Source organism: Lepidochelys kempii, chromosome 1 (genome assembly GCF_965140285.1).
Source record: "Lepidochelys kempii isolate rLepKem1 chromosome 1, rLepKem1.hap1, whole genome shotgun sequence".
Taxonomy (NCBI): Eukaryota; Metazoa; Chordata; order Testudines; family Cheloniidae; genus Lepidochelys; species Lepidochelys kempii.
Window position 1 is genome coordinate 326,132,231 of NC_136380.1, and position 12,229 is coordinate 326,144,459.

Sequence of the window (12,229 nt, forward strand, 5' to 3'; positions counted from 1 at the left end):
GGTGAGGCGTTTGCAGAACTTCCTGCAGCCTTTGGAGAAATCTGGGGATGGGTCTGACCTGGCTCTGGATCCTGTGCAGGGGAAGAGGAAGTCCCATTCTCCCCAGCCAGGGCTAGCGGCCGAACCCGGCGCAGGATAGGAGCCACCAGCCGGGTCTTCCCCAGTCCCACCCCTTACCCCACAGTGATTTACCTCTGTACTGGCTGCCCTGGACACCCAAAACATACTGCTGGGGAGGGTCGCATGACTGCTCTTGTGGCTTCCCTTTGCTTTCCTATCAGAAAGCTATTTTTCGGTGGGGAAGCAAAAAAATCTGGGGGGGACATGAATTCTGTGCATGCGCAGTGGCGCAGAATTCCCCTAGGCGTGTTCTTCTCTTTAATACATAATTATGTCTGATTGTTAAACTTTTCCAGCATCTGTTCTTGGAGACCATAAACTACATTTAACAACTGTTAAACAGAATTCAGTTGTGAGTTAGAATATATTGGGCCATATTCATTGCTGGTTTGACTCCACTGACCTCTGATGGTGCTACACCAGTGATGAATTTGGCCCACTAAATTCAGTCTTTCCAGAAGAAAGCCAGTGAGCTTCTGGTAAGACTTTTTTTCCTTAACCTGACAAAATTCTAGGAGGCAACAATTAGTGTCATACTAGTCTATCACAAAATCATAACTAGTCTTTTAAAATATATATTTATGCGGGAAAGGAGGTGGAACCTTGTTCTTCAGGATATGGAGATTCAGTGCTGTTCTGCAAGGTGTAAATAGGACAGGGAAAAACTGTTTCTGATACCTAATGTGAGAGGAAATGGACACAAGGGATAAGTCTGTATTTAAATTACTTTCCTATTCAGATCCCAAAAATGTAGGATATAAAAATATATATATTAATTCTCCCCTCCTCCCCCAAGCCTTTTAGCAGCATAGCATTACCTGCGAGAATAAAAACAGTCATAACGCTTGGTATAAGAGAACCAAGTTTATACTTATTTAAACTGCAAAGGCATTCTTACTCCTGTTTTAAATAACACCGCATCTCCCATGCTGATGTATAGGATATCAATGCTGGGATTGCTTTAAAGAGGCACTTTCAATTATTTTACATATAGCACTGTAGGTTTCATGTAGAATAAAACATTTTTAAATAGTTTTACAGGATTTTATCTGTATATACATATTCATAGTGATTACTTTTCTTTTCTTTTAAACTTCTTGAAAGTTTGTTTTAACTTTAAACATTCCACATCAGTGTTGGAATCTCAAATGTAACTACAGTGTCATGTACCAGGTACAGTACTGTGGTGATGGGCATGCTATGAAAACCTAGAATGAGAAATTAACTGATCAGTCTAGTTCACTGTCCAAACTAGTTGAAGCGAACAAAAACAGCAGGAAGAATGTAAACTGGATTTTTAAAATTCTTTGTTTTAATAGGGGGTACTGGTAGCACAGGTAAGGAACCTTCTGTTTGACTTCTTATTTTGATGTTTTCACTTTTAAGTCATTCCAATCTGCTAACTGCAAAATATACTAGATCTTCAAGAGATTATCTTTTGAGCATTCGATTTCCAGACATATTTAAATTCTCATACTAGAGAATCCTCTAGTTTGGGATCATGACTGATAGACTAACAATGCCTACAATGGAAATGGTTAGCTCAGCAGCTCTCAGAGAGTCAGGACCCAAAGTGGGTTGCGACCCCATTTTAATGGGGTTGCCAGGGCTTCCATTAGCCTTGCTGGGGCCCAGTGCTGAAGCCAAAGCCCAAGCCCCACTACTTGGAGCCAAAGCCTTCAACTCTGGGTGATGGGGCTCAGGTTCAGGCCCTGCAACTGGGGCTGAAGCCCTTGAGCTTTGGCTTTGGCCCCTTGCCTGGGGCTTGGACTTTGGGTTTCCCCACCCAGGGTGGCAGGGCTTGGGGGAGCTCAGGCTTTGGTGTCCGTGTGTTGTTCCTTCCCCCCACCCCCCCCGGGGGCCAGGTAGTAATTTTTTATTGTCAGAAGCGGGTCATGTTAGAATGAAGTTTTGAGAACCCCTGGGTTAGCTGGTCAAAATCTAGACACCTGAATTGCTCCCTCTGTATGAGCTGAAAAGTACAACGTGCCCTCTGTCTTGCTGCCTTCACCACAATGAGAAACTCTTCTGTGTGGCGTTGTTCTGAGGAAAGGCTGCAGACCTTTGAGGTTTTTGGTGTAATTCCTTCCTCTTCTATTTGCTTCTCCTTCTGCTCCTCCTCTGGAAGCACCAAATGTGGATCTCAGCAGAAGGGTCAGTGGTAGAATCAGAACTTTTTGCCATAGCGTTAGCCAGGGTCATACTATTCCTCCCCTCCCTCCCCCCCACCCCAGATCATTCTGACTAATGAAGATCCCTCATGATGGGAGTGTGGATGGGCTGAAGCCAACTTTTCATCCAAATGTGTTTGCTCATCAGCTGAGGTAATCGAGAATGTGTCCACAGCATAAGGCGGCCAACTGTCCAGGGATGCCATGGACAGAACGGGGTGAAGCATGTGGCTGGATGCTGGCTGAAGGGGACCAACCCTGTAGTTGTGATTTCTTGCCCCACTCTACTACACCAGTCAAACAGAGCCCAGTTATGCCACACTCTGCACTGGTAATGCCTGTTAACCTGGGAGTGTCCCCCCAGAATGACTGGTCCTCCCAAGCAGCTTCATGTTCCTGAATGAGATGTTGCTCATGGCCATCTTCTAACAATTTTTTGGAGGTTGTGCTTGAAAGGAGTCTGCACAAACAGTTCTTCTTCCTACCCCTTCCTTATCTCCTTCAGTTATTCCAGAGGCTCTTGGAGAATCTCCCTCATTCAGACCTAATTAACAACTCTGAGTCATTTGCCGTCCTCTGGTTCCCCTTCTGCAAATGGCTTCTAGGAAAGCCTCTAATCCTCCAAGGAAGGAGAGTCCCTTCCTGCTCATGCTCCTCTCTAGGAAGTAGTGTCCAAATCAGAGTCCCCTAGTCATTGGCACCAGAGGAGTGAAGTTCATTGTTAAAACCAATACGATTTTTAGAGATTTAGAAGAGAAATTTTCAGGATGCCTCAAGAAGATTCCATTAAAAGGAAGTACTACAGGGAGGTCTGACGTTCCTGTCTCCTTGTCAGGTTGAGTAATCTGTATATGCTGGAACTGAGGCAGGGGAAATTCTCTAAAGAGGTGTGTGTTAGAGGGAGATGTTGCCCCTAAAGACCTGGTGGGAGGAAGTCTGGAGCATGACCTTGAGACGTTATGTCTCAGCCGCTGTGCTGTGTGTGTTGCCTTTTCCTATACCACTACCTGTTGGCTTCCCTGTCATGGCTTTAGGCTTTAAACCATATCCTGTAAGGGTAAGTCTAGAACTTTAGTGCTCCTCTATGTGGATGGTCCACTTGTAAATTGAGGCCATGTCTATACTACCTACTTACGTTGACTCAAGTTAAGTCAGCATACAGCTGCCACAGTTAGTACGTTGCTTATGCACATGCGTAGATGGCTCCTTGTGTCAGTGGTGTGCATACTCACCAGGAGCCCTTGTATCGATGCAGAATGTGGTGTATCATGGGTAGGTATCCCATCTTCCAGTGCACTGTCTTTTGGGAATTTTGGCAATGCATGATGAAGCCGAAACAAGTTGGGCAGGGGTGACTAGGAACATGGGTCAACTTCCCATAATGCATTATTCTCATCCCATAATTTCATCTGTCCCATAATTTTTGCACCGTCTTTTCAAAATCCCACAAACCCTCATGGGCATCCTTGGTTTTGGCCATCTCTGATAGAAACATGGAGCCTGTACAGCTCTGCACTGTTGTCATGAATGTTGCAAGCATGGGGGACATCATCCTGCAGTATTTGCAGAGTTACAAGAAGAAACACAGGGAACATGACGATTCCTTGGAGAGCATATTGCTGTGGGACCAGTGCGAAACAATTCAAGGTGGTTGGTGGTGGTCATGGAGCAGCTGCAGATGCTGGAGCACTGGTTCTGGGCAAGAGAAACAAGCAGTGACTGGTGGGATCTCCTCATCATGCAGATTGGGACGATGAGCTATGGCTTTAGAACTTTTAGAAGCGCAAGGCCACGTACCTGGATCTCAGAGTAACAGCCGTGTTAGTCTGTATTCGCAAAAAGAAAAGGAGTACTTGTGGCACCTTAGAGACTAACCAGTTTATTTGAGCATGAGCTTTCGTGAGCTACACGTAAGCTTGCCTTAGCCCTCCAGTACAGGAACACCAAAATGAGAGCTGCAGGGACAGTGGAGGAGTGAGTGGCAATTGCACTGTGGAAACTTGCAGTGCCAGGTTGCTACCAGTCAGTCAGTAATCAATTTGGAGTCAGGAAATCCACCATGGGGGCTACTGTCACAGAAATGTGCAGGACCCTCAAGTGCCTCCTGCTGTGCAGGACTCTGACTCTCTGCAATATGCAGGACGTAGTAATGGATTTGCAGCCGTGGGGATCCAGAACTACAGTCGGGTAGATGGCATGCAGGTCCCTATTTTGGCTTCAGACCACCTTGCCACAGAGTATGTCAAAGAAAGGGCTACTTTTCTATGGTAATGCAAGCACTGGTGGATCACTGAGGATGCTTTACCAATATCATTATGGGCTGGTCAAGGAGGGTGCATGATGCTCACATCTTTAAGAACACAGATTACCATTGGCAATGTTGAAATGCCAGTAATGATCCTTGGGAACTCAGCCTTCCTTTTGCTCCCATGGCTCATGAAGCGAGACAACTCAACAGCACCACGAAACACTTTGGTTACCAGCTCAGCAGGTGTAGAATAACAGTTGAATGTGTCTTTGGTCATTTGAAGAGTTGCTGGTGGTGGTTACTCAGACGATTGGACCTTGGTGAGAAAAATATCCCAATGGTTAGCTGCCTGCTGTGTAATATCTGTGAAGCAAAGGGGAAAAAGTTTTCACCAAGCAGCAGGTGGAGTGGCTGTCTGCTGAATTTGAACAGCCAGGTATGAGGGCTATTAGAGGAGCTCAGTGCAGAGCTATACAGCTAAGGGGGGCATTGAAATAGCATTTTAATACTGAACCAGAGCAGTGTGTTGGTGTACTGTGCTCTAGCTGGCCCTCCTGTTTGCAGACTGGTATGAATTGTGTGGCAACAGCTTTATATGTAGGAACAGTGCATTGTCAATGCACTTATTAATATTGCTTGTGAATGATCTTTTTGAGTTGAGACACTGCGCAGTAACAGGTAACTGGTCGCTTTCAGAACTTCTCAGCACCAGCCAGTGTATGTTGTGAACTAAAAACGACAAATAAGGCTAAGAGTTTGTCATGGATATTTTTAGTAAAAGTCACAGACAGGTCACGAGCAATAAAGAAAAATTCACAGAAGACTGTGACCTGTCTGCGACTTTTACTAAAAATATCCATGACAAAATGGGGAGCTCAGCTGCAGGGTCCCCACACCGCCCACAGCAGGGGGTCTGCTGGAAGCGCTGCCTCTGGGGGCTCAGAGCTCCAAGGTCCCCACAGTGGCCGGGAGCTGTGGGGGGCCCCACCACAGTTGCTGTCATCCGGGAGAGGCAGGGGGACCCTGCAACTCCCAGTTGCTGTGGGCTGAAGTCAGAGGTCTCTGGAAGTTACAGATTCTGTGACCTCCGCCATCTCCATGGAAAAATCGTAGCCCTAATGATAAATTGAATTATGTTACAAAAAACAGAATTTAATTCTGACCAAAATCTGTGAAAAAAACAAACAGGCAATTAAACATTTAAAACTTAAGTAATTAAGAGAACAGAACGTATGAAGAGGAAGGACATTCATGTCCGTTTCAGCTACACACACGGATCTGTGAAAGCCACAGATGATGTATATCTGATTGTCTTCAGTGTCCCAGGGTGGAGTGGTAGGAGTACTTTAGCGAGCTGTGATACCATGTGAAATGTTGAGTGGGGTATAGGGAGGTCTCAATATTGAGTTTGCCATGGGCTGCAGAGGGAGGCGAGCATAGAATTGTTGAACCCGCTGGTCCACTAGAGTCTGCAGCATCTTTGTTTCCTGAGAAGTCCCAGTATGTCCTGTTGCATGTCCCTCTCCTTTTCCTGCATCTTTCTCCTCTCTACTCCATCCTTCCCCAGGCTATCGGCAATGGTGATCCTCCAGGCCCTGAGCTCAGTGTTCAGTTCCCCCCTGGCTTGCAGGATCTCCTGGAATGTGTCACCCTGAGACCTCTTCTTTCTCCTGCTTGTCTGACTCAGGCATTCTGCAGGTGTGGAGGGGGAGAACCTGAAGGCCACAATGGCAGCAGCTGTAGATAAAACAAAAAGGTACTATTGTTAGTGTGTTCATTAGGGAAAGCAAAACTTAAAATGCTGAACACTCCCTTTACTCCCAAAAAGTTGTAAGCACTCCATTCTCACTTCTGCTTGCGATTGTTTGTGCTTTTGCTCGGCACCAGCCAGGGTGAGTATGGCCCACCGGGGAAGGGGAAATGAGGTAGTAATAGCTCGGTTGCATGATTCTGGTAGTATAGGGCAATGACACTGAATACTGGCACTGTTTTCCACAGGCAGTGGTGATTTTAGCTGATACCTCAGTCCTGAGGGTAACGGAGGCAGAGACCGTGCAGCTGCTGCTGGTGACCTGATGCTGCCCAGGCCCATATCCTGCTAGCTTGTGCCAGCTGAATTTATTGCTGGGTGCTGTGGGAAAATGTCCTACCGCAATGGAAGAAATAAGGCAGCCCTCACTAGAAACATTTGTCAGAGGATTGCAGAGTACCTCCATGAAAGTTTCACTGAGATCTTTCCGGAGGATTTATGGGACATCCCTGTGCATATACTGCTCCGCATGGACCACCCTGCCTAAATCTAGAGGAGAATGAAAAGCAGATAGCAACTCTTCCTTTCTTGGTTGTACCACTCTCTCTTCTAGCATGAGTAAATTTAATGAGATGTCAAAAGATGTGTTCTGCTACTTTGGAGGGGGGGAAGCATTCCTGTAATTTTAAAATCAAACTACACGTTTGCTCAAAGTTCCTTCCCCTGCATTGGGCTTGCCTGTGCTCAACTGGTGGGACTGGCTGGACTGCGGTGGAGTCAAAAACAGATCCTGGCTTGCTGTGCACCTGGATCCTCCCAATCTCCTGTCCCCCATACTCTTCCTCTTCTACCTCTGCCTCCTTGCAGTTCACAGCAGGGGCCTCTGACTGGGACTCCTCTGAGGCAGCCACAGTGCTGGTGGGGGGGGGGGGTGTCTCCGTGGAGGATATAATGCAACTCCTTGTGAAAGTGGTAGGTCTGCAGCTCGGCACCAGATCAGTTGTTGGCCTTCTGGTATGCATGCTATGGCTCCTTGGCTCTCATGTGGCGCTGCTGCTCCTTGCTGTAGCCCTTCTCCCGCTCCCTAGAGCAGTCTACTCAGAGATGTCCACGTTTCTATGACTGGTTCAGCTGCGCCTGCACTGCCTCCTCTCCCCGCAGGCCCAGGAGGCCCAGTTCTTCCCGCCTGTTCCAGCAGCTGGAGGCAAGTAATGGTTGATGTAAGTAACGCAGTGTCTACCCTCGCACTGCGTCAACCTAAGTACATCACCCTTGGCTCTGGGCCTCTCGGGGAGGTGGGGGTATTAAGTTGGTGTAACAGGGCAGTTGTGTCGGCAGTAGCCCAATTTAAGAGAGGACGCATGCACAGCTAGGTGAAAGTACTCTGCCTTGCATCGACCTAACTTTGTAGTGTAGACCAGGCCTGAGACTGGCTGGCAAAGTCTACCATAGTCTGAATGTTATCCCGTGGACAGGGTGTCCCTTTTTTGTAGGTTTCAGAGTGGTAGCCGTGTTAGTCTGTATCAGCAAAAAAAGCGAGGAGTACTTGTGGCACCTTAGAGACTAACAAATTTATTTGGGCATAAGCTTTCGTGGGCTAAAACCACCTTCGTCGGATGCATTCAGTGGAAAATACAGTAGGAAGATATATGCACACAGAACATGAAAAAATGGGTGTTGCCATACTAACTATAACAAGACTAATCAATTAAGGTGGGCTAACTTTTGTAGTGATAATCAGGATGGCCCATTTCAAACAGTTGACAAGAAGGTGTGAATAACAGTGTGTGTGTGTGTGGGGGGGGAATAGCATGGGGAAATAATTTTTACTTTGTGTAATGACCCTTCATCCTGCTAGACCCTCTCGTTTTAAAGGAGCCTCTGCAACTCTGCAAACAGTCATGTTCAGTGTCACTACCTTCAAGCTTCCCTGTCATAGGTTAAGGCCCTGAACAAATCATGCAAGGGAAAAGTTTGGCATGTTAAATATCCTGGAAAGGCTGCTGAAGATCTTGCCGCTTTGGACTGCTAGATCTTTTAGTTAGCCATTCTCCCCTAATTAGAGAGACAAAGTGGCTAAGGTAATACCTTTTTATTGGACCAAAATCTGTTGGTGAGAGACAAGCTTACACTGAGCTCTTCTTCAGGTCTGGGAAACATGCTCAAAGTGTCACCCTTAAATACAAAGTTGTTGAGCATAAGTTGTTAACACACACATTTCAAGGACCATTCAACACTCTATAACCCACTAAACACCCTCCCCCCCCCACCCCCAGTTACTTCCCTCCTTCATTTCTCCCCCTGTGACTGGAGGGGTGTTAACTGGCCACTTCACCTTGAATGGCCCATTGAAATACTGTATGTGTTAATTAATGCTAAACAACCTGTTCCACCTGGTAATTAGCTATGACACTTGGAGCATGTTTCCCAAACCTAAAGAAGAGCTCAGTGTAAGCTGGAAAGCTTGTCTCACCAACAAAAATTGGTCCAATAAAAGCTATTAACTCACCTGCCTTGTGTCTCTAATATCCTGGGACCAACATGGCTACAAGAACACCGCATATTCTCCCCCAGTCTCTTTTTTCATTTAGCTCTTCCCCTTCTCTTTCTCTGGATGGCCTGGTTGTCACTTCTCATCAGTCATGACTACAGGCTAGGGATTGTCTGTGTGAGAGAGTAAAATAATTTTAATGTAGTGTAATTTAAGTGTAAACTGTCCCTTCATAACAGAAGAATCCTCTCATCTGGGACTTTCAGACTCTGGTTAGTAGTATGTTTATAGGTGGTTCCAAACACTGAAAGTTTCTTGACCTGGGTTGTGACATGCTTTCCAAGCTCATATAGGGGAGCAGTTCAGGAAAACAGAACTTTGACCAATCAGCTTCTCTGGCCATTGTGGGTAGGGCTAATACAGCAATCATGACTCTAGACTAGAGGATTCTTGTGTTATGAGAAGACATATTTATGGTAAGTTTTTAAATTGTCTGATGGGATTGCATTTAACTTTTTTTCTGATAACTCTCAGAAAAGATGGCAAAACAGCTGAATATGCCAAACAAGAATCGCTCGAGAACTTTGGTTGAAGAAGAGGGTAAACCAAATGCTCTACCACGTGAATACCATCCTAGAAATCTCTAATACAACTAATTCTAGGCTGCATATCCTTAGGAAGAATTGCTCTATTGCAGTTCCGGGTAGAGGCAAGCAAAGCCCCTCTCTTGGTGTTGGTGGGTGAAATGATCACTTTGTTTCAGAACACATCCTATAACTTGAGCTTCTTTGGAATCTAGAGTTGGCCCACAATTTTGACAACCATCAGAAGGCTCTTGAATGCCACCATGAAGGATTAATTTGAGCAAAGAAATAATATGCTTTAGGGCTCTATGGCTGGGTGTTGCATTACTGTACTATTCTTGTCTTGGGAAGGGAGGGGGTGGTGTTTTATGTTGCATGTTACAGTGCAGATAACAGTTCTCCAGCAGTAACATTTTATAATGATCTCAGACTAAAGTATTAAAAATTTGAACAGCATGCCAGGTATTGACAATATTTTACATATATCTTCTTGATATATGAATGCTAGCTGGCTTAATTGTCTGTAAAAGAGCATCTTCTCAAAATGTGCAATAAAATATTATGAAAAATGACATTTATCAACCCAGCTCTTAAAGTACATTCCTTTATCACTGTTTCTTTTTCTTATCAGATTGTGGAGGGAATGAAGAAGAATAAATGGAGTATTGAAAATGTTTCCTTTGGATCTGGTGGCGCTTTGCTGCAGAAATTAACTAGGGATCTCTTGAATTGTTCCTTCAAATGCAGTTATGTGGTGACCAATGGCCTTGGGGTATGACCTCTAATTTTTTCACTCATTTTATCACATATAAACTACAGTGGAAACCCCGAGTTATGGACATCTCGGGAATGGAGATTGTCCATAACTCTGAAAGGTTCGTAACTCCGAACGCAGCTCTGGCTCCAGCAGTTCACACTCCGGGCCAGGTTCCAGATGCAGCTACGCAGCTTTCTTGCAGGCAGCTTCTTTCTGGGAAAGCTTGTCCCCCTCCCGATTGGCCAATGGAGGGGAAGTGAAAACAACACCCAGGGCTTATAGGAAAGCAGTGCAGACCCCAGTGCTGCTCCTGCTTTGGCTGGCAGTGGGGGCTCGCAGCTTTGCCTGTGAATCACAGCATCTTCAACTCCTAGCTGTAAGTGGGTGCCTCGCACATGGTGGTGGGGACAGGGAGCCCACATGTGCCCACCTTTAACATGCAATACAGACACACTACAGTATTTTCTTTTGCTTCCGCCTGGTTGGTTACTTCCAGTTTCACATGGTGTCTGGTTGACCAGTCAGTCCGTAATTCTGGTTTTCACATCTTTGAGGTTTTACTATATTTGTATTGCTTCACATTTCAATCACATATTGGCACCATCTGCATGATGTGCATGAGCACTCATTTGAATATCTCCTCTTATACTAACTTCTTCTCACTGTGATTTCCAGGTGAATGTCTTTAAGGATCCAGTAGCAGACCCTAACAAAAGGTCAAAGAAAGGTCGACTCTCTTTACATAGGACACCCAATGGAGATTTTGTTACATTAGAGGAAGGCAAGGGGGATCTTGAAGAATATGGTCATGTATGTATTCTGACTTATGACTTCCTCAGAAGTAGATGACTCTGTTCCCAATGCTAACCCAAACTGAGAGAAAGTAGCTTAGATAGTTAAGCTTGATTTTGAGATTTGTTTTCAGTCTTCTTCATATTCAACCAATAACCTCTACCAAATAATCCCAGAAGCTCCATCTATAGCAAAATCAGTATAACCTGCACTGTAGATATCACTTAGTTTTACTCTCTAGTATTTTCAGTTGGGATTATAGGAAAGGAATGGGGAAAATTGCCTTCCTTTTTCCAGATCTGAACAGTCTGTTGATGAAATGTAGAATGCTCTTACAGTGCAACCTCTGTAATACTCCCTCAATATTTAAATGGCTTTTGTCAGCTGGAGTCTACCAGAAACTGGATTTTTAAAAATCCATTTAAAAAAGAACCCTCTAGAGAACATGTCCTCATTAATTTCCTTTTTAAAAAATTAAGGCTTTCTGGTATGTTCATAAAAGCCAAGCTGCTGTTCTTGTCCTGTTCTCAAGCCCTTTTTAGCTCCATTCAGTCTACGATGCCATATCTGCTGTGTGGCATTATATACTGTATCGCTGAGCATAGCCTTCAAAACTGCATTAAAGTCATCTAAAAATTTAAACTCAAGACTTTAATTGTGCCATAAACTTCGATTAATCCCTTGACACTGTACTCTGGAGGCCACAGAATATCTCAGTAAATGCATCTTATTTCACCAATTTCCCCCCGCCCCCTTTACAATATAAATCCAGTGTGTTCTCCAAGATGTACCTGGGACGTCAGTGACCAGTGTTACCATTAGGATGACTGCAGGCCTCCTCAGTGAATTGATCTGAATCACTGAGCATTAGCACACTCCTACTAGATATTTTGGAGGCAAAAGGGGCTCGGGCAGGATGTTTTCAACCTCTCTCAACAGAAGGACTCTTCTCATCTTCCCGTTTTCAAAATGATCCCATCCCCAGTAGGGTGTTGTACACCTGCACTGACTTACACCTGCCCACTCTTTCTTATCTTTCTACTTCAGCACCCCAGTATATGCTTTACCCTTCCTGCTTCTTATCTAATTTGAGGGGAGGAGGCAAGATCCAGCTGTAGGGAGAAGTGGGGTACATTGGAAGGCCTCATACAGCCACATCACACACCTAGTAGCCCCAAAATAACCAAGGAAATTGGCCAGATATCAAGTGACATCTGATAACTGCCTAACTTGCTACAGGTTAAATATTACATTTTGGATGATTATGCAAATTGTGGTTTTGTGTGGAATTTTTAAAAGCAATTGGCGTAGGCCTA

At 45.0% G+C, this 12,229-nt stretch overlaps 1 protein-coding gene across 4 annotated transcripts in view; it reads left to right on the plus strand.

The window, feature by feature from the left end:
- The window catches only part of NAMPT (nicotinamide phosphoribosyltransferase), a 62,747-nt gene that overhangs the window by 44,476 nt on the left and 6,042 nt on the right, over positions 1-12,229 (plus strand). For 3 of the 4 annotated variants that reach the window (XM_073328478.2, XM_073328477.2, XM_073328476.2), the window contains 2 exons: positions 9,996-10,136; positions 10,797-10,931. In XM_073328478.2, coding sequence (XP_073184579.2) covers positions 9,996-10,136; positions 10,797-10,931 — 276 coding nt within the window. The remainder of the gene's footprint in view (positions 1-9,995; positions 10,137-10,796; positions 10,932-12,229) is intronic. The other variant, XM_078851150.1, reaches the window with a different exon arrangement.